General features: G+C 51.7%; 1 protein-coding gene across 1 annotated transcript; it reads left to right on the top strand.

The window, feature by feature from the left end:
* Nucleotides 1–1,923: 1,923 nt before the first annotated feature.
* Nucleotides 1,924–20,176, top strand: SPSB1 (splA/ryanodine receptor domain and SOCS box containing 1). The gene is made up of 3 exons (XM_088136794.1): nucleotides 1,924–2,170; nucleotides 14,835–15,639; nucleotides 18,277–20,176. Exons 2-3 carry the CDS (start codon nucleotides 14,946–14,948, stop codon nucleotides 18,402–18,404), a joined length of 822 nt encoding a protein of 273 aa, XP_087992920.1. The 5' UTR covers nucleotides 1,924–2,170; nucleotides 14,835–14,945; the 3' UTR covers nucleotides 18,405–20,176.
* Nucleotides 20,177–21,339: the final 1,163 nt, after the last annotated feature.

Raw genomic sequence — 21,339 nt, forward strand, 5'->3', positions numbered from 1 at the left:
TGCTGGGCGTGCATTTGGGCTTTGCTCGTGGTAGACTGCCTGCGGCCAGGGAGGCTCTGTTTGGGTCCTTGCGATGAGGGTCGGCTCAGTTGCAGTAAGCCTGTGCATGCGTTGTGTGCGTGAAGGTCAGCAAAATGCAGTTTCCTTGAGTTGGATTCGTCACGGAGAAGGTTTGCTCAATCCCAGCGCGCTGGTGGGTCAACACGAGGCTCCAACGTGGTCAGAAGTTAGGTGAAGAAAGGTTAAGAAAACAGAACGGGGTTTGGCGGAACGCAGCGGTCCCGAAGACGCAGCTGCTTGGAGATAAGAAAGAACAAAACCGGTTGTGCCAAATCGAGCGAAGTGGAAGAAACCTCTGATGCTGGAAAAGGGCTGGCTGGCTGGTGATGCCCAGCTGGGGTGGCAGGGCCGAGCTGACTAGCAATGCCTGTTTTTACCCGTCCCCAGCTGGCTGGGGACGATGGGAGTGTCACTCCGGGCGGGCAGCCTTTGCTCTCCGTCTCGTTCTGGGAGTGGGGCCCGGATTGGCACAAACGGGGAAGGGCAGGACCTGTTTCGCCTTCCCCCCAAATGCAAGATTTATTTTTTTTAATTTTTTTTTATTTATTGGGTTTCTCTCCCGCCCATCTCCCCGACAATAGGGGACTCTGGGTGGGTTACAAAGACATATGAAGATACACGTGAAGCTGGGGCTGTCGTTTTTGCAGGCCTGTCTAAGGCCTTAAACCAGGAAGAAATGCACCTTTTTAAGGGAAAGAAAAAGGTGGTTTTCCTCACTTCCTAGGAGAACAGCTCAGCCCCAGTTGCAAGGACTAACAAGTCTTATGGCTTATTCTTTGAGCGATGCTGGGCTCGGTAGATTCCACTTATGTCTGTAAAACCCTGCTGCAACCATGATTAACACACCATCCATAAAATGGGCATAATATATATATCTACTTCCCTGCCATTGCTCTACACCAGACTTCCCCAACCCGGTGCCCGCCATAGTTGTCCCCAATTCCTGTTGATTTAACATTGGCAGATAGACTGCCTTGAAGCTGGAGGTTTTGCTAAGGAGAGCAGCCCAGCAGTTTGCTAAGTGTCTTGGGGCCCACCTTGGAGGGCTGGTGGGCAGGTAACGCTGGAAAGGGAAGCATTTTTGGAAGAAAAGAATATTAAGGCAACAAATAAGCGATGAATACATTTAATAACACTTGTGATTATATGCTGTATGGAGAGTTGCCACCCGCTAACAGCACCCTGCCATGTTTTCTTCCCAAATCCGTTCGCACGGGACTAGAAACTTAACCCCCCCTTTACGTTTAACGCTTGCAAACGTGCAGCCCGATCAGTTCACGTCTGCCCTTAATATTTCCAATACAGTACGGGGGAGTTTTGGTTTTGCTTCAGGGTTAACACTGAAGCGTGCTTTTCAGCGGGAGGAAACCTTAAGAGCCGCCGGTTCTTTTAATACGACTCTGCCACCGTTCAGTGCCAAAAGCAGGGAAGGCGGGGGGGGGGGGGACCTTCCAAATTTAAATTAAAGGAGCGGTGGTCTAATTAACTCTCGCTGGAGTTCCCCGGAGGAAGAGGAAATGGAAGGTCGCAACATTTGTGTGATGATGTTTATTTACAAATATGCCAGTAAAGCGAGGGAGACCTTTTGGCCCCTTGCAAGCCAGCTCTCCCTGGCATTTACCCCCGAGTAAAGGCCTCGCGCCCGATCTCGCTTCCCCTTCGGGGCAGGAGGCGGAGGGGGAGCCGACGCGCGCCCCTCGCCGCCTTCCGGGGCAGACGCCGTGCCCAGCCCGCGCGCCCCCGGGCGCAAAGGCGCGGCTCTCCCTTGCGCGGGCGCCTGGCACGCCGCGGACCCGCCTTGCAGCGCCCGGTCGCCCTTAAGAGGAGGAGCGGAGCCAGCGCCGGGGAGGGCTCGCGGCTCATGTGATCCAACGCGCTGCTATTAGAGCGCTCGGCGCCCCCGCGGCGGACTCCGGCCTGCGGGCGAGCCGCGGGGCCGAGCTGCTGCTGCGTGCCCACGAGCGGGGCCAGCCCGGCGCCACTCGCGCGGTCGGAAGGGCTCGTCCGCTCGCCTCGCCGGCTGCCGTGCCCCAAGCGGGCGCCCCGAGGCCAGCCCGGGCAGCTGGCAGGGCGGGCGTGCGTGCGTGCTCGGCGCTGGATCCCGGCGGAGGTGAGCAGGGGCGCCCGGGGGCTCTTGGCGCGGCTGCTTCGCTTTGCAGCCTCTCCCGTCCTGCTCGGGAGGAGTTGCTCCGGATTGAGTTTGGGGAGGAGAGGCTTCGCTTCGGTTGCGGGGCGAATTGGAGAAGGGGCGCTCCTGAGAGGGGGGGAGAGGGAGAACAAAGCCGTGAGGGCGAATTAATAAATCGTAATTTCCCCCCACCCTGGTTGAGGAGCTGACCCCTTCAGGGCAGGCGGAAAACCCCACTTTGGATTCGACCAGTTGCGCGCTTTGGGTGGCTAGCGTGACAACGCGCCGCTTTCCCAAAAGCGAGGCTTCCCGATTTGGGGGGGGGGGAGATACCCCTGGGTGCGTGGCCAGCCCTGGAAGGTGGGCCTCCGGGGCGCCAGTCCTCTCCACCTCCCGTGGGGGCCGGGGTGCAGCGCCCTGCCTGGAGGGGGAGGCGGCGGGGTCTTTGCGGGGCTCTGCCGCGTTCCCAAGAACTGGGGGTTTTCTGAACGGCGCAGCTTTCTGCTCTTCATCCGGAAGAGTAGCTCCGGGTGGCCCCCAGGGAGTTGAGGTGCAAACTTTGATGTCTAGTTGGGGGGCGGCTTGGGGGGCTGTTCAGCCTCCCTGCCTGCTTGGTGGGGTTACCCAGTTAACCCATTCCAGGGTTCACACAACCCTTGAACCCTAAGCCAGAGAGGGACTAAAGCTAGCCAAGCTTTGGGCCACGCAAGGCAGCTCCCGATTTCCCCCTGACCTGGGTCTGTGGGTTGTGTGAATCCGGTGTCGGGAGGCTGGGAGATGCAGCAGTTTGAAAATCCTGCAAAATTCCCCCCTCAGTCTCTGGAAACTTTTTAGGGAGGGAATAAGATGACCTCCCCTCCCTTCTGTGCTATGACCACTTTAGGGCATGCTAAGGCTTTAAGAACAGAGCCGATTAAACATGAGCAACTGCATGTATGAAAAGTCTTGGCTGGTGAATCCAGTGCATGACGTATTGGGCGAGTAAAAAGCTGTTTTGTATGGCAGACTCCTGTTAAAGAAGAAGGGAGTCTGAAGCTTGTCTGCAGTACCTCTGATTGAGTTCCTGGGTGGAATTGAGAAGGGAGGGGCGGAGTTGCTCCTCCTTGCATAACTTTGCCTCTTTGTCTGCATCGCTCTCCTCAATGCATCATCTTCAGGATCCTGTTTCTTTTTTCCCCCCCGGGGCTCTAGGTTCAGCAGCATATGCAAATACGAGGCTGTGAAAAGGGAAGGAAAAAGGAATATTTTCGCCTGGTGTTTCGCCAAGCCTCGGGACTGGCGTTTGAGTCTGAAATCCGCAGCCCTTTCAAAGCCATCAAAACATTTTAAAAAGGGTCGCTGCGCTGGAAGGCCTAGTGGTTAGAGCCTTTCCTCTGCCTTGGGGCCTTGCTAAGATAGAGCTGGTCCCCTTTTAGTTTCTGCTAACAATTAGCTTTTCCGGGGCTGCATAGCATATGGGCGACTAAGATGGGAAGTGGCAGGCCTCCAGTTTAAACCAGCCTCACCCGTGCGAGTCACGGCTGGATGAGCCGGTTCGTAACAGCTTGCTGTGTGCAGTACAACTGCCTTGCAAGGTAGTCCGTTACGGACTTTTTTTTTTAAGTCATGCGAAGTCCGAACACTCTGTGCCAGAAATGGGCTTCCAGCTGTGTAGTTCCATTCTACAGTTGAGACAAACGCCACTCCTTTGCTTTAGCACATTTATGTGCTAAAGGTGAATATTTATATAAATAGGAATACTGCATCGCCTCTCTTGGCCCGATCTTGTGTCATGCAAAGGCAAGATTTGGTGTGGGGGCCTATTCCTTCTGGTTTATTCATCAAACCATGATTAAAACAGCTGGGTGAACCTTATCTATCACGGCTCATTTGCCAAAATATGGTTGATAGAAGCCACCGCTTTGTGCCACGGGTGGGCCCCACCAGTTGTGGTTTATTTGGAAGCCGTTGATGTGAGTGTCCCAGATTTATTGATTGACAGGCAGCATGTGTGATCGTGATTAATTTTCTTCCTGAGATCCCTTGAGGTAGGCTAGGCTGAGATCCAGCAGGGTGACAAAGCCTTGCTTCAGGCTGCTGTGTTGTGCGAACCAGGCAATTTGGGCCCCACAAACCACTGTTAAAGCAAACTCTGGCTTGCAAGAGCAGATGAATGCTGGAAAATAGGAGCACTATTTCTCACCTGTGAACAAGAAGTGGTTTTTCTTTTGCTGTTAGGAAAACCTTGTTTTCCTAATTCAGAAGTGCGGATTGCAGTTCTTGAAATGTCGGCTATTCTTTTCCCTCCCAGCCATTTGGCTCCAGGTGCCTTGGATTACCACACCCATCATTCCCAGTCCAGTGAGATCCTCCTTTGCGAGGGTGGTGTTCCTACAGATGAAAGAGTTGCCCTATTCGTATCAGAGCAAAAAGGGATTTTTAGTAGACCGGGAGCCATGGGGTTTTTATCAGCAAGAAACTCTGAGTTAAGTTAGTTCCTGTGGCATGCTAAGCCATGGTTTACAAAGACAGCTAGCGAAGCCGTTGCTGGCTGCAGTCACATCCTCTGTGAAGTCCAAAATGTTGGAGGAGTTTCCCTGTTGCCTCTCTGTATGAGTCACTGCTCTGGGTTTTCTTCTGTCCTGTTTAGGATCGTGTTTTGGAAGGGAGAGAAAATAAAGAGGGCTTGGCCTGCAGAATGAAGGCGGGGAAGCCATGTCCTTCAGAGGTAGCTGGGAATGATGGGGGTTGGAGTCCAGCAGCATCAGGGCAGCTGGAATGTTGCCATTCGGGTTGCGGAAGTCCCCCTTTTAGAACAGAATTGGATTAAAACGCAAGGATTGCTCCGGAGGACGTGGGGCTGACAAAATTCCCTGCAAATCCAGATGTGGCGAGCCACGTGTGGACGCGTTCTGGTTTGGGGTGGACAAAATGGATCCGGAGTCTCACTTTTGCTTGTCCCAGATCGGCTGATCCTAACCTAAGCAGGCTTTCGTTGCAAAATTGGACGCTGTCTGTACACGGCTGTTTTGGACGCCTCTCAACCCGCTTAGTCAAATGCCCGTGGTTGCTCGATCTGGATGCAGGTAGGTCCGCGTAGGCCTGACTGGGGTCTCCGTCCTCCTGGCCCAGATCACTTCGAGCGAGCCGTCTGAAGGCACCCGTGGTGGCTTTCTTAGCGATGCTAAGTCGTTTCGAGTCCCGCTTCTTGCGCTGAGCCGGTACGAATGCACCCAGGGTTGCTCCCTTCAAGATGACACTCAGCTTTTCCCACAAACGCATGGCAGTGCCCCATGCCACGCAAACCCAGAATTGGCTTTGCAGCCTGGCACTTCCAGATGTGCAAGCTGTGCGCGGGGACGGGATGGGCCCCCGTGCGCCAAGACAGCGCACAGGATTGTTCTGCACGGGTGATGCGGGCTCCTGTTATACAGATGTTGGGTTCGGGTTCGAAAAACTCTAGACACTGTTGACTTTCCTTGATCATCTTCTAGGATCTGCCGTTGGGGGAACCGAAGGAACGAACGCGTCTTGGTCTGTTTGCGCTGGGCTGGTATAGAGAATCACAAATACTCTTGGGGTAATGAAACAGATTGAAAAGTCGAGCAGGAGGGTGCCTGCTTTGGCCCAAGGTGCCCTAAGGTGCATTTTGAAGACGCCGTAATACATCAGCCAGGCCCCCTGATTTGTTGACTTAGCCAACTGTAGTTTAAGAAATAAGAAACGAACCATGACATCTTGTGATACGGTGACCCAGGCGATGTTTGCTCATCGTGTTTGCCCGGGCCACTTGCTTTATGCAAAGAAGAATCAAATATTTTTATTTGGAGGGCCAGAAAGGCAGACTCTTGAGGCTCAACCCCACCTGAAGTTCAGCAGAAAACTGTTCCAAACTTTGAAATGTAGGAGGCGGAGAAGGATCAGCTTGAGAGAGAGAGGCTTCCCCTCCAACCTGCCACCCATTTCTGCTGAATTTTAACGCGGGCCTGGATTTAATTTGGCGGAGTCAAAGAGGGTTCCCCTCTCCCGGGGCCCGGTGTTGTGGTCATCTTAGTTTCTCAGCTTCAATTTTTGCGACGAAGTTGCCCAACGTCGAAGTCTAATTATGCAATTTTCTTTCGGCCGCACGTGAGCCCTGGGCGTTTTATTTCCTTCGGGTTTGGGGAGGTGCCCCAGCTTGGCACATTCAGTTCGGGGTTTGCGTGGTCTGGGTGGCAGCCGGAAGTCCCGCTGAGTAATATGTACCCTGCCTGGGCCTTCTCACCAAACATGTTGCTCCCCTGTAGCAAAGGAAGCTCAAAATGACATTTTGGCATGCTTGTTTCCGCAGATGGGACACCAAGCCCTTTTTGAACAAACCTGCTTTGCCACCTTCCCTAGATTGAAACGGGGCTAAGTGAACTGGGTTACCAAGCCTGGTTTGGCTGGACAGGAGGAGCAAAGCTAGGAATTGTGGTTTGCAGCACCAAGAGTACAGTATATAAGTCAAGCATCGGCCAGATGTTGCTGAACTACACTTCCCAGCATTCTTAGAAAGTGTGGGCAGTAGTGGAGGATGCTGGGAGTTTTGGTTGGGCTATTTCTGATGCATGATCCTAGCCACTTAAGCAACCCCAGTGTGGTGAAAATTGTGAATCTAGGTGGGGTTGGAGCGGGTAATCTCTTAAACCATGATAAAATCTAGGGTTGTAGAAAGCTTTAACCACACTGCGGCCTTGCTCTGTTGAACTCAATGCTGCGTCATCGGCCATCAGCTGCTGAATTTACGGCCGGTCTCCGCATTAATTTTGCATGCGGAACAGGCTGATTCTTCCTTTAAAAATCAATTGATTCTTGTTTATGAATAAGCCGTGATTTAAGCAGGAATGGAGGGAGGGCATTTCAGGCAGCCTTTGGAAATCACGGGGTTGAGACAGACCCGATTAACATAATTTTGTCACCTCATTGAGATGCTCCAGTGTAACTGACACCTGCTCTTTGCTTAATATTTTATTTTTCTTCTTAGCTTATGCCTCTTATGTTTTTTTTAATAATGTTAATAATTGTATATATATTTATGTATTGTTTTTAGCTTCGTGGTACGCCACCCGGAGTCACTTGTTTGCGAGATTTATTTGCTGTGTGAATAGAGCAAATAAATAATCGGAGCAGGAATTCCACGGGCACGTTGACGGGAGGTTTGGGAAATGTTTAAAAGATGAACTTGGGCCATGATTTAAAAAAACACCACCAGCTAAGAATCTGGAGATTTCTTCTTTCCTCCCGCCTTTTCTGTTTCCATCACTCTGCTTCCTCTTTCTCCGAATGGGCTTTGCGGGTTCAGCTCCACCCTATGCTGGTTCCTCCGGCCTTTTTGCAGAAGGTTCGCTCTTTGGATGACGGTTGAGATTGTTAGGGACTAGCGACTTGACTCAGAAACCAAGATGGTCACCTTCCCAAATCTGCAGGCAAACACCAGCCTCTGTGCGTGTGTGTTTTCCCAGAGCATAAAACAAACACATCCTTGCTCGAAATGCAACATTTACAGTAAGAAGCATGGAATAAATGAGAAGAGGGAACCCGGATAGCCATCCTGGCCAGATTTGGGACAAATGTCTTTTTTTTTTTAATTTAACCTTCAAATTATCTTCACTGCCTGCAGTGCTGGGACTCACTGGCCCCCTTCTTTCCAGAACAGGAGCAAAAATGAGAATTTTGAACCGCTTCTTGGAATGGGGTTGCTCGCGGCCAAATCGTTCTCTTCCTGGTGGGCTATCCCACTTAAAAGTTTGCATCTATTTCTGTCGGAAACGCCCGGGTGGAAATGCGTGAAGCGTCTTTAAGCCGATCCCAAAGTCTTGTTCTCATCCACGCAACCATTGTGTGTTCTGACTTGCTAGAAAGCAGTTGTTGCTGAAATCCTCGGCTGCTGTTTGGAGAAGGGGGGCCTGTAAGTGGTGTATTGAGGACTAGAAACTTTGTTTTCTTCTTTGGCTGTCGATGAATAAAGCCAGGCGGAGTGGGAATTTGCATTTGGTGGTTAACTTTGACACGCTTAGGAGGACGCAGCTCTGCCGAGAGAGGTGGCTTGCTCAGAGCGAGGGCCCGAACTCTGTTTGATGGAGAAGATGGGGGCAAACCAAGATGTTTCTGCCTTGCGTCATCCACAAAACTGGAGGTCGTTGTTTTGCCTGTCTCTGCGCTGAGATGCATTTCATTTCAGTCCGGATTTTCTTCTGCATCCTTTTCCTAACCTGATATTAAAAATGCTACGAAACTAGTAAGGGCTGTGCTTGGTTTAAAAACACCTTTCTGATTGTGTAACCGAACCCTTGTGGTTAAGCTACCGGTTTTAGGTCTGAATTTTTTTTTTTTTTAATGTTGTTGTAAGAAGAGGAGATTGCATTGATGATCTGGGGATTAGAAAGGGCCGGAGATGGCGAGAAGAATAAGATAATTACTCGATAGAAAGAAAGGCAGAAGGCAAAACTGTATTTTTTCTTCTTTTTTCATTCCTCTTCTCTTTTTCTGTTTTGCATATTTTTACTGTATTGAAAAATTCATACATGTACGAATTTGGTTGTTCAAGCAAAGTGAATTTGGTTGTTAACCGAAAGTTAGGCAAAGCGGTCGCTAAGTGAAACTGCAACTGTGTTTACTATCTTCCTTCGGCTTTCCTTTGCTTTACAGACCTGCAAAGGTCATCAACGCAAGGGTCGGTCGCAACATCATTGTCGTAACTGTGAACGGTCGTTAAATGAGGCAGTTGCTAAACGAGGAATATATATATATATATATATCAAGATTTTTTTTTATTCCATAAAACTGTCAGCATTGGACACAGACAAGGAAACATACGCTGGCTTTTGCATTGCCCATCATCCTCTGCCAAATCCGGTTCAACAACATACACGCACACCCCTGTGTTGAAACATGGTTTTGGAACCATGCCCTGAGCTCCCCAGATTCATCCTGCCAAGATCGGTTTGATGGGCAAATGGTTGGTGGTGTTGATGTATTCCCATGCTGATTTGTGCCTCGGCAAACGGGGAACCCGTCAGAGATGTGTGGGACTGCTTCCCACGGCTTCCAGGATGTCGGTGAGTGAGCCAAGCTACGTCTCTGCGTGTGGGAAACCTCAGTGGGCACAGAGAGGCTGCGGTCTTGCTGAGGAATGAGAAGCAGGTATCAGAAGTAATAATTATTGCTAATAACCCTGTCCACGTGTTAGGGAGTTGGGCGCTTTTCCAGGAGTAACTTTCCACTAATTCACTACAAATAAGGGATAATAAGTGTTTTTTTTTAACGCCTGCAAATTGATCTCCAGCGTCGATGCGGGAAGGGTTAGAATTAGGGGGGATTTATTTGAAATCTGGAAAGAAGGGGAGGGCTTCGTGGCTGTAGAAGGTGCTGGCCTGCCCTTCCCAGCGTCCTGCACTGCTGGCATGGCGTCCTGGGCATCGTAGTGGAACCTCTGGCCGCTGGGGATGTCCTGAATGTGCGGCGTTCTTGAGAAGCTGAGATGCGAACTCCAGGGAGGGGACGTGAGGTGTGAATGCGATGCAAGAAATGTGCTGCTGATTTGGACATAAATGAGCAGAATGGAGGGTTTGGGTCCCGCCACCTGGCGTGCCTCTCCTTGAACACGTTAAAAATATTAAGTTTCCTCTTTATTGGGCTTAGCCACGCCAGGAGGTTTCCCGGAGGAATTTCTTGCTAGAAGGCAGCACAGTCGGGTCTGGTTGGTAGGTGGATGAGAGACCCCAAGGAAATCTAGCGAACTGGAGCAGGAAACACCTTCCCTTTATGGCCAGGGAAAGCACAGACGGGTCAGCCGATTTGCTCAAGTTGGCTTTTGACGGGAGGAGGCGTGTGCCCAAAAACTCACATGCCCCATACACGAGCGTGTTGCTGATAATAACCTGACTCCTTCCCAGTTTGATGCACGAGATTAAACGCTCCACGCTTGCTTAAGCCGGTGTCTGCAAAGCGACGCCCCGAAACCTGTTTGGGAGCAGCTTGGGAGTTTCATCAGCTTATTCATTTTTCTGCGATTCTGCCTTCCCAATCCCCCCCCCAGGTCTGTTTGCAGGATATGCTCCGGCAGGACGACGGCGTGCCCAACGCCCGGCGTTTGAGCATCGTGCCCTGTTGGGTCGGTTTTCAGTCTGGTGACTTTGGGGCCGATTCTGGATTCTTTGGTTAATTGATGCTTTGGGTGGTCACGCCGACCCGGAGGAGAAACTGGCATCGTTTTTTAGTTGAAGTGGGCATTGTGGGGCCGGGCGGTAGGAATGAAAGGGTGGCTTTTGCCCAGCGTGGAGATTTTTGTCCTAGTTGAATTTTTCACTTGCAGAGAGCTCATTTTTTCTGTCTCGGGGCCCTTCGGGGATGCAGCCTAGTTTTTGATACCAATACAGCTGGTATCAAAAGCATGGCGCTCTGCGTGTGCAACACGTGCATTCTTGCACACGTTTAAGGGGTGTGGGAGTGAAAAGGGGGAAACAGCAGGGGGTGTGCAGAGCCCCGCACGCTGATTGTTTCAAAGCAGCGGCCTTGGCGTCAGGGTCCTCCAACAGGCTGGGCCTTGCACGTGGGTTTTGCACCCTCGTTTGGCAAGTGTGGCTCCGTGTTTGCTCCCGGGCTGCCTCCAGAGGCCTCGCCCTCAGCCGGGAAGGTATTGCCGATTCGCACTTAAAGCATCGGCTCTTGTGGCATGTTTTGCTGGCCTTGAATCATCCTTTTGATCCGGTCTCACGGCTGGAATGGAAGTGGCCGGTGCGCATTGGAATCCCCGGGCGTGTGAGAAACAGGCGTGATGGATCTTCCCAAAGCTTTGCACGGGTAATTAAATAGCCAACCTGTGAGTCACCGTGATTCAACAGCCGTTAACCCTCTCCTGCTTTGCTCTCCCAGCCCTCGGCGCGCGTTCGGCTTCGCCGCTGCCTTGTTAGGACCGTGGAACTCACCACCACAAGAATTCTGGGTCGGTAGAAGCCGACGCTGTTTGGGGCAGGGAGGGTGTGGATGATGGGACTTCGGGCATCTGAGGTTTAACAGTGGCTGAGCGTGGAAGCGCAAGGCTGCTTTTTCAGCTGGGGTGTCCAGGTGGGAGCCCAAAGCCAGTCCAGGCTTCCTCCGATCTGCTACCTTACCTATTTCCCCCCCTCGTTTCGCAACCGAGCATCTCTCGGCTAGCAGAGATTTGGGGAAACGCAGCTTGCAAATGCTCCATTATGTAATAGCCCCACGGCGGTTTTTCCGACCCTCTTTCTCGCATTTTTTTTCCCGTTTTTCCAAAGAACAGCCTGTTCTGAACAGAGGAAGACCGAGCGGAGTTTTTCCTTCCTCTGGCCGATTACGTCTCCGCACGCGGCGTTTCTCAGGCGCCCCCGGCCACCGTCCCTGCATGTAGAAAGTGTATATCTCAGAGCCAGCCTGCGGAAACCTTGGATAGCCTTTTGGGGTGCAGGAAGGAGATCCCCAGTGTTTGAAATAAATCCCCGAGACTCAGCTCTGGCAAATAGTCTGTCCTTTCTGCTTCCAGCGCTGCTAGAGCAGAAAACAGGTTTTTTCCCTCATTCTTTGACTTTAAAAAACTTACATTGTTTGGCTTAGTTTTCAATTTTTTAAAAATCCGTTCCTAGTGCCTTAAAATGGTGGTTTGCTCTTCACTCGAAGATTTCCTTGCTAGAAAGGTGATTTTATAGTTATATTACAATATATTATATTTAGGGGGAGGTAAAATGGAGCTTTGACGACATTTCAGCTGTTGGGGTGGGAGTTTCTCTCTTGAATTATCTGACACAAACTGAACGCTTTCCGCAGTCATGATTTACCGACCAAACCGCCATTGTGCAAGTTCCCAAATTAGCAGAAGTGGTTTTGGGGTTCCATTTCAATGTCTGAACCAGGACAGAGTGATTACAAAACTGGATGGCATGCCCCGTGAGGAGGCTCAGTCTTCCTCACCAGGGACTGGAAAGCTGCAAGATTCAAAATTTCAGTTGCTCTTGGCCAGATGCTCTTTCTCCTTTTGAGATGTTTGCGAAATATACATCGGTGTCTCCCTTCTCGCTGTGTGGATGTGGAAAAGGAAAAGCATCTGAAAGGAGAAAAATGAGATATCAGAAAAATCTCTTGTTGCAGTGTGGTGGGGAAAAATGGGGGTTAATCAGCCCATTCTCAAACCTGAGCTGCTTCGAGTGCAGAATAGAAGTGATTTTTTTTTTTTTTTTGAGTATTCACTACTGTAATTTTGGAGGTTTTTGCCTGGGCCCATACCACAGATGGGAAGACTGAGGCTGAAAGCGCCGCTTGCTTTTTCTTCTGCATTTGCAATTTTCAGAGTTGGAAGTAAAATCGTAGTGAAGGTGGGAAAATGACTTTTCTCTTCTCCCGGTGTCCAGCAATGCCTGGAGGCTTCGGCCTCGAAGGGAGCGGATCTGTCCTTTGTCACTTATGACTTAAAAGAGTTTTTTCTTTTCTTTTTTTCCCAACTTGGCTTGCCTTTAAAGCAGGGTGGTTGGTTTGCTGTTCGGAAAAGCGTTGCTTAATCCACTTCTTAAGAATTCCCCCAAAAGGGGAAACCCCTCAGCTCTGACTCCTGCTGTCCCCTTTTCCTGCTCTCGGAAACACTTGTGGGTTTCCTGACCCTGCTTGTCGAATGAACCCGTTGTCTGGGTTCACACAGTGCATGGAAGCAGAAATGGAGCAGGCTGCAATTCACGCGGAGCTGCTCCTCGTGGCGCAAAGGTGGCGAACCGGCTTGGTTGTGTGAATTGGCAAAGAGGTTTGGGGTTTTCTCCCCTTCCTTTGCTGAATGAAGGCAGCCCGAACCCCGGTAGGAAAGGTTTGGTTTCCATCTGAATGGAAAAGGAAGCTCCAGAATCCGGCATGGAGTTTGCAAGACTCCGACCCGGGTTTCCTGGCCTTCACTGCAGGGTTTCAAACAGAGGCTGGATGGCCGTAGGGGCAGCAAGGGGTTGGACTTGATGGCCTTTTAGGTGCTCTGTGAATGGCGCTCGGTGGCTCCAATTAAAATGTGCCCAGAATCTTGACCGGGGGGAGCGGATACAAGAAGGTGGCCGGTTTATTGTAGAGATGCGCCAGTGCTATTTTCACCCTGGTGCCCAAAGCCAGGAGCAAAGAATCATGCAGAGGGGCAACGGGCCCCCTCCGCCAATTGGAGCTGCAAAGGAACGTCCAGTTCTCTTTCTCTCTTTTCCTTGCTCAGTTGTACACAGCCGGGTTTAGCCTCAGTTCGTTTGCAGTTGCTTCGATGATTACATTTAGACTTTTTTTTTTTTATTTGAGCTTGCAAAGGAAGTCACCGAGCCAAGCTTAACCACCAAAATCAGTTTGTGTCTGAGCCTGCAGATTCACAACATCCTCCTCCTCGCAGACGTTGCTTCGGTGGAAGGGAACAAGCGTCAGTCTGCGGGAGCCCAGCAAATCGTGTCAGCCTTCCAGGGTTGGCTTCCTGAAACAGCCGCTTTGGATTACCCCATAGAGCACAAGGCCAAGTTTCTAGTCCTTATGCCAAAAGAGGGGCCCTTTGCAATCAACGGCTCAGGATCCGGTCTGTACGCCTCAAAAGCCTGAGGTGTAGAGCAGAATCGGGGGGGGGATTGATAGAGCGAAAAGAGTTTGTCAGAGTGTGAAAAATCTTTTAAAAAGCAGGGGGGGCAATGCGCGATCCACAAACGCTCACCTGAGTTGGTCTTCCTTTTTCTGTACTGATGCTCTTGCGTGAAATTAAACTCCCCTTCCCCAGTTTGCTCCCATACTGTACTTTTTCCACCCTTAGGTTTCATACGTGTGTGTTGTGTAAGCATTAACACAGAACCTGATTCACACCCCACAATTTTTTTCCATGACTAACGAGTCTGCGGCTGGCAGGACTTCAGTGGGGCGGTTCATCCCAGGAAGCGCTTTTTAAAAAATGTTTCTTAGAAAGCGAATTTCCGCTCTCTCCAGTTTTGAAAGGCGTTTGGCTATCTTTTCCTCTTCATCCACCCCAAAAGGGCCATTTCTGCTCGGGCATCTGTGCTCTGCCAGGGATCCCACGCAGTATGCGGAGAATTGTCCTTCCCATCCGCCTTCCTTGCGAGATGAAAAACCCGCCTCTCTTCGTGAGAACGTTTTGCAACATCTCTGCTCCCCAGAGGCTCCCGAGCATGTGCAGAGTACATCTTGGTTGGAGTCTACCTTGATTAAGTTGAACTGAATTGAATCTCCGTGTTTTCGCGGCTGAAGAACGGGGCGTCACGCGGTTGAACCGTCTCCAGGGCGAGAGTGGGCTGGTTGGGGTCCTCCACTTGGGCTTGCCCCCAGCCGAACACCATCCCTCTCGGCCCCCTGGAAGAGGATGATGGGGCTGGTAGCCCAGAGCGTCCTTCCCCCCTTCCTCCTCCCAGGGTGACGAAGCAAGCCAGGTCTTGCATGCAGAACGTGGAACTTCGGAACGTGGCGTGAAAGACATTCAGCTTGGAACATCTGGAGGCTTCCAATCGATACTGGTGGCAGATGTTCCATTCTGTTAACGCCCTCCCTGTTGTTTCTCCCTTTTCATCCTGGGATCGATGGGACAGGACTGGCTTTCTCTCGGCTCCCCCTCGCAAAGCCACCCGCGGCCTCCTGTTTTAATGTTTAACTCTTCCCCTTGTTTTCTTTTCCGCCCGATTAGGTGCTGTTGAGCGGCTGCGGCAGCGTCTGGGCGAGGTCTCGGAGCGGTGGGCTCGCCCGCCGGGTGACCGTCGCCGAGAGTTGATGAAGAGGTGACCGGGGACCTTGAGCCATGGGGCAGAAAGTCACGGGGGGGATCAAGACGGTGGACATGCGGGACCCCGTGTGCCGGCCGTTGAAGCAGGAGCTCCAAGGGCTGGATTACGGCAAGCCGGCTCGGCTCGATCTCCTCCTGGACATGCCGGCGGTCTCCTACGAGGTCCAGCTGCTGCACTCGTGGAACAACGACGACCGCTCGCTCAACGTCTTCGTGAAGGAGGACAACAAGCTGATCTTCCACCGGCACCCGGTGGCCCAGAGCACCGACGCCATCCGGGGCAAAGTGGGCTACACGCGCGGGCTTCACGTCTGGCAGATCACGTGGGCGATGAGGCAGCGGGGGACCCACGCGGTGGTGGGCGTGGCCACGGCCGAGGCCCCCTTGCACTCCGTGGGGTACACCACGCTCATCGGGAACAACCACGAGTCTTGGGGCTGGGATCTGGGCCGGAACCGGCTCTATCACGACGGGAAGAACCAGGCGAGCAAGACCTACCCGGCGTTTCTGGAGCCAGACGAGACGTTCATCGTGCCGGATTCGTTCTTGGTGGTGCTGGACATGGACGACGGCACCCTGAGCTTCATCGTTGACGGACAGTACATGGGCGTGGCCTTCCGGGGGCTGAAAGGGAAGAAGCTCTATCCGGTGGTGAGCGCTGTGTGGGGACACTGCGAAATTCAGATGCGATACTTGAACGGCCTTGACCGTAAGTCTTTTTCCTTTGGGGGGGTTTGTGGTCTGCGTGCCTCTGCTTACGACCGTCGTTCAGTTTGGCCTCTGTTCGGGATAACTGAATCCATTCTTTGTGCTCCTTCACCGGTTCGTCTTCAGAGGAGGCTGCCTGTTGCCCCTCTGCATGAGTTCTCGTTCCCCGCCATTTCCCTGTCGACCAGCTTTTGCTGGAGAAGTTGGTCGCCTTCCTCCTTTCATACACCGAGCGTGATGGGCTCCTTGTATGACTTCCAGGGGAACCCGAGCAGCGCGTGTTGCATGAGAAGGGGGTGCCTGTTGGTCTCTGCGTGATCTCCTGCTCAGAGCTGATCTCTAGCCAGCTGGGAAACACGAATTATGCAGAAACTCAAGGCTGGCTGGATTTTTTTTTGCTTCTTGGGGCTCCCATACAAACTGGGGCTCCGATTTTCATCGGGGAGGAGAAGCCAGACTTTGTGGAAGAGGGAAACTAACCAAGAAATGTTTTTGGCTCCTCTGAAACCCTGGCATCCGTGGCTTTTTGTGAGGACACGTTTAAAAAATGCAGCAGCCGATGGGCCTGCTGGCTTATCTGGAAGCAGACGGCTAAATTCCTGTTCGTGATAAAGAGTTTGAGACCAGGTGCTGAGTCATAAGTCTCGAGAATCTCTCCGGCCTTTGATTCATCTGCTTCTCTCTTTTTATTCCTGGTGTGTGGCACAATCTTTGTCGGTTCTTGGGTTTCAGCTGCGAGCGCTTGGCAACCCGAGTGGGTTTTATTATCCCCTTGCAAAATGGGTTTTTTGGCAGAGGAAGCGGAGCAGCCTCAATCTTGAGCTGTTTCCTCGCAATCTGGAGAGAAAGAGGATTTCCGCTCTCGCAGGGCGGCAAAACCCTGGGAAGGGGGCACGTGGCGAGCTTTGGGGATTCGCGGTCGCCTTCACAAAATGGCGACCTTTGCGATGCCTGTTTCCTAGAAGGCACCGCGGGGAGGCTGTCCCCCACCCTCCCAGCCAGGATTCTGTTTTTGTCTCTTTTGGGGGGTAACATTGCATTTCTCAGCAATTCAGAGTAGCTGTGGAGCTGGTCGCCTAGGGCGAGGAGAATTCTGCCCAGGCGAGGGAGTGCAAAGGTGGGTTTTGCTCCAACTCTTCTCTGCAACCTTGAGATCTAGTAACTTTGTTTTCCCTCTTGGATCAGTGTCAAGCTTGGACGGGTTGTTCCCGTCCTCTCCTTAGAGAAGACCACCCCACATTCGCCATTCATTGCCCTGCCGGTCGGGGTGATTTCCAAAAAGGACAGAATTCCCGGCAGAAAAGTTAGTGAAATCTTAAACAGGCTTTCCTGAGCAATTCATTCAGGGCTTCTGAATCCATGCGACTTTGCAGGGAGTTTTTGGGACCGCTCACCGTCCTCATGAGCATGCTGGCTAAGTCCTACCTTAAACTCTTACGGAAACTAAGGAGGGCACTTTGAATAGGCTCAGAGGCACCCTTGCCTCCAGTTGAAGCTCTCTATTGGCACCCACGTCTCCGAGGAGCCCAAGCACCCCAAATCGGGGCGCACCATTCTGACCCTTGAATGCTGCTCAGGGCTCTCCCGAGCCGCCCAGCCGTCACTTTGCGTGATCGAGGCTTGGCGTTGGCAACCGACGCTGGAAAATCTGTCTGGGGAGGAAACGGCAGCTGGAAAATAAGTCACTGCAAAAAGAGGTTTAATTGCCGATATTTGTGACGTCGCCTGTTCAGGCGGCTGCAGGTGTCCTGCCTGCTCGCTGGCTTTGCACGGGGATGAGTTAGAGAAACTTTGTCAACAGGATGACATTTTCTCGGGAATGCGAAGGTCAGAATCGCTCCCGAGCTACCGTGCCCCGGGGCTGCTTTTTCCTCCCAGCTCAGCTAAATTTCCCAGTCGGTGTCGTAGACAAAACTATGTTCGTAAGGCCTGTGGCGGTCAAGAAGCTGGCCGTGCTCAAACCAGGCTAGTTCAAGGATACAGGGAGAAGCATTAGAAACACAACCGGGGACCTTCTCCAGCTGCGCAGGGACATCCCAGGCGTGACTTAGTTTCACCTGTGGCATCTTAGCCCCTCTGGAAGTCTGGGACTCGGGGAGAGGTGCCAGAGGGGCTGAAGGATTCCTCTTTTGGCAGCCTTGGGGCTCTCTGGGTCTAGCGGAGGTGAGATTTGGGGGGCTTTCGGGAAAAAAAGCATGCAACTTTTCAGAGCGAAAGGGGTTCTTCTGCACTTCGCGTTGCAGTTTGGCTCTGTGCTGATGGATATCCTAGAGCGGCGTTTCTCAACCGCAGCGACCTGAAGACGTGTGGACTTCAACTCCCAGAATTCTGCATGCTGGCTGGGGAATTCTGGGAGTTGAAGTCCACAGAATGTTCAAGTTGCTGCGGTTGAGAAACACTGTCTGGGATGAAGGCCAGTCTAGTTCCAGCAAGTTAAAAAAAGGCAAATTGGCCTCTGGGACGAAGCTGAACGGGAAGAGCCATTTCCAAATCCGAGCCTGTTTGCCCGTGATCTGGATCACGTTTGTCCGTTTGGATTATACCCAACCTACAGATGGGCTCGCTGAAAGAGCTCAGCGTGTCTGTGCAAGTTTCAGGTCTGTGCGCGGTGCTAATTCTGGCTTTGTTTCCCTTGCAGCCGAGCCTTTACCGCTGATGGACCTCTGCCGGCGTGCGGTGCGCCTCACTTTGGGCAGGAACCGGCTGAGTGAGATCCCTACGCTGCCTTTGCCCAAATCTCTCAAAAATTACCTTCTCTACCAGTGACCCCCGTGGACGCTGGAAGGACAGCCTCTTGCGCGGAGCAAACAGTGTTGGATTCGTTTAGACAAAAATCTTGGGCTCCCCCTTACTCGCACGGCCCTTCCCCGCCCGTTTTTTAAAAAATTTGCTCCGTGCCCTGTCACTGTGCCCAGGCGGCGGGGGGGCGGAAATCCCTGTCTTTCGAAGATCAGATCCTCGTGGGATTTTCTGGAAAAGATTCCAGCCAACCTTTCCGTGTTGTCGTTTAATTTCCCGCTCCCCACCAGCCCACGAAAGGCGGCTGGTCCTGCAGAATTTCATCGAGCGGGCAAGGCTCAGTGGCTCGGCCGCGCTGGAGGTGGCGCAGAGACTCAAACTGGGCGAGCGGCCCGATCTGTCCGCAGGAAAATGGACGAGGCCCGAATGATGGTGATGGGGAAGCAGCGAGCCACCCGTGGGGAGAGATCCTTCCATGGCCTGATCCTATGCACGTTGTTTTTTTCCTGCATTATGCTCAGTGGTTCACCACCGTGCCTTGATGCCCACGGAATCGCCCGGCCTCGATGCTGCGTTGCTCGCCCCCGCCTCTTGCTGGAGAAAATACTTGAAAGTTTGGGATGAAAGGAATATCCGGGGGGGAACGTCCTCTGCCCGCACGAAGAACCCACCTGCTTTCTAGAACCATCGTTCCTAATTCTTCCTTTCCAGATGTGGAGGAACCACCAACCGCTCACGAGTTTCCCCCACGCAGCTGGCTGGAGATTGGGGTGTCAGGAATCTCGGCTTGAAGGGGGGCCGTTGTGGGAAGGCATGGAAGGCGGTTTAGCTGGCTAACCAAGTTCCATCTTGGATTCCCGGTGTGCCATCAGACTAAATCCCACTTCCCGTCTAGCCAAGCTAACATACAGCTGCTGGCAAGCGACCAGCTCTTCGGTTGGGGGGTCACGCTTAGCCACCATCCTCTACTTTCTGGGTTGGTCGAGCCTTGCAATCTGCCAGGAGCGTGCGGATCTAGAAAAGCAGATATCCTTGATCCAACCACCAAAGGGAGAACGTTTACCGAGTTGACAAACTTTGATACTGCCTTCCAAGAGATTTACTCTGCACATATTTTATTAACCTAATGGAGGTGGAAGAAGCGTTTTCTCTCGTCGGCGTCCCTCCCACCGGATTTGTGTAAAGGTGTGTGCTTCTGTTTGATGTGTGTTGGTACATGGGGCTAATCTGTTTGGAGGGGGGAAATGTTAATATATAGATATAGATATGTACATATACATATTGCCATGTTTTGAATGTAAAAGGATGCTGGATTTTTGTTGTCGATGTTTTTAAGACATGCTGCTGTAGGGAGTTGTAATTTGTTTTAAATGAAGAGAAGACAAATAGGCTAGAGGTTATTATTATTATGTCTTGTTTTGTTTTAAGCACACGACTGGTGCCAAAGTAAGATTTGGGAGGAGATCTTCATGGGCTTCTCCGTTTTTTTAAACAAAGGGGGAAAAAACCCAAATTTGTTGCAAGTGGAACACTTTAAAAATTGCACAGAGTTTTAATGTGTGCAGAGCCGAGCATTTTTAATTGTCTTGGATCCCCTCTTCCACTCACACTGAGATTCAGGCACTTCTCCCGTTTGTCTGTACTCTTTCTTCTCCCCTTCCTTCCGTTTATCCACCTCCTGGGTGTGTCTGGCTTGTACAGTTTTTAAACCTCTCCCTGGTTTCTCCCTGGTTGATTGTAGAGCATTAGTACCCCAATGAAAATGAAACGAAACCGAAATAAAAGTTTATTAACAGTGGAAGTCTGTGGCTGTCCATCTCGCACGCGGAGGGAGTTAAGGGTTAAGGCGCTTTGCTTTAATTTTCCATTAAAAGAATATTCTTTAAGTCCTCAACTGCCTGAAGACAGAGGGGACGTGGGTCTTTCCAATGATTCAGAGATTACAAAGGATTCAAACATGATTTGCACCCCTCGAGAACAAGAAAATCCCATTTTTAGATTGTTGTTTCTCCTTTATTGGACGAAACCAGGACGTTCATGCAGACGTGCAAAGGAGCTGTGACTCGTCCGGGCATTTTTCACACCATGCCCAGCTCTAACGTGGTTTGTTTGGTGGGGGAGACGCCCGTTCATCGTGGCTTGCAAACCGTTGCAGCAAAGAACTCACTCACCTCCACCGCGGTGGCTTATTCTGCAATCCGGCACAAAGCCACGGGCGAATCCAGTCTTCGGACTTCGAAAAGGAGCAAAGCGGGCTGGCTCCAAGGAAACATTTTTTTTTTTTCGAGAAAAATGAGAAGCACCGGGCTATTTTCTGCAAATCTCCTCCAGGTTGCAGAAATATTTTGTTGGTTCCTATGCAACCACGAGAGAAAAAAAAAAACGCTTAAGCGTCTTTGGGGTTTTTTTTCAATATTTGCAAGAGCGATATCAATTGAAATGGGACAGATTAACTGGGGGGGGCTGGCGGAACAGCGTCTCTGTCCATACAAGGCCTCCCGTTCCAGCCGCGGATGGAATGTGGTTTGTGTTAGGCTTGTCGAGGGCCCCGGGAAGACTTTTCGGCTGGGTGGGAAGAGCGAATATTTTATTGGTGCTCCCTTCCAGACACCCAAACATGCACGCCAGCCAGCAAAATGAAGGATCGCCTTGCTGCGTGGGGTGTTTATGTACAAGTCCATGGCAACCCGGGCCGGGGATGTGGGGAGGCGCCATGCTTGCCAACGCCTGTTGTATGTTAGCTGGCCTGTGCATAGGGAAGTATGTCCCTTTATGCAGGCGTGCAACGCTGACTGAGCCCAAAAAATGACAGTGGGGTTTGAGCGATGGCTGCCCCCAAGGAACCGGGCCCCCCCAAAAAACTTTTCTCTTTTTCTCTATCTGCTGCTCTGCATTTATCCATAGTCACGGAGGTGGAATTTCTCCTTGGCAAAGAATTCGGCTCTCCCTCCGTCTGTGGTTG

The sequence above is a fragment of the Python bivittatus genome, unplaced genomic scaffold (genome assembly GCF_059951505.1).
Source record: "Python bivittatus isolate LINGU-HERP-01145 unplaced genomic scaffold, Pbiv_v1 ctg000090_np1212, whole genome shotgun sequence".
In the NCBI taxonomy this organism is placed as follows: Eukaryota; Metazoa; Chordata; class Lepidosauria; order Squamata; family Pythonidae; genus Python; species Python bivittatus.

Excerpts from the sequence above, each read along its gene's own strand:
- SPSB1 (XM_088136794.1), top strand. The coding sequence starts at position 14,946 with ATGGGGCAGAAAGTCACGGGGGGGATCAAGACGGTGGACATGCGGGAC. Across the intron at positions 15,640-18,276 it reads ATACTTGAACGGCCTTGACC|CCGAGCCTTTACCGCTGATG; the intron begins GTAAGTCTTTTT and ends TTTCCCTTGCAG.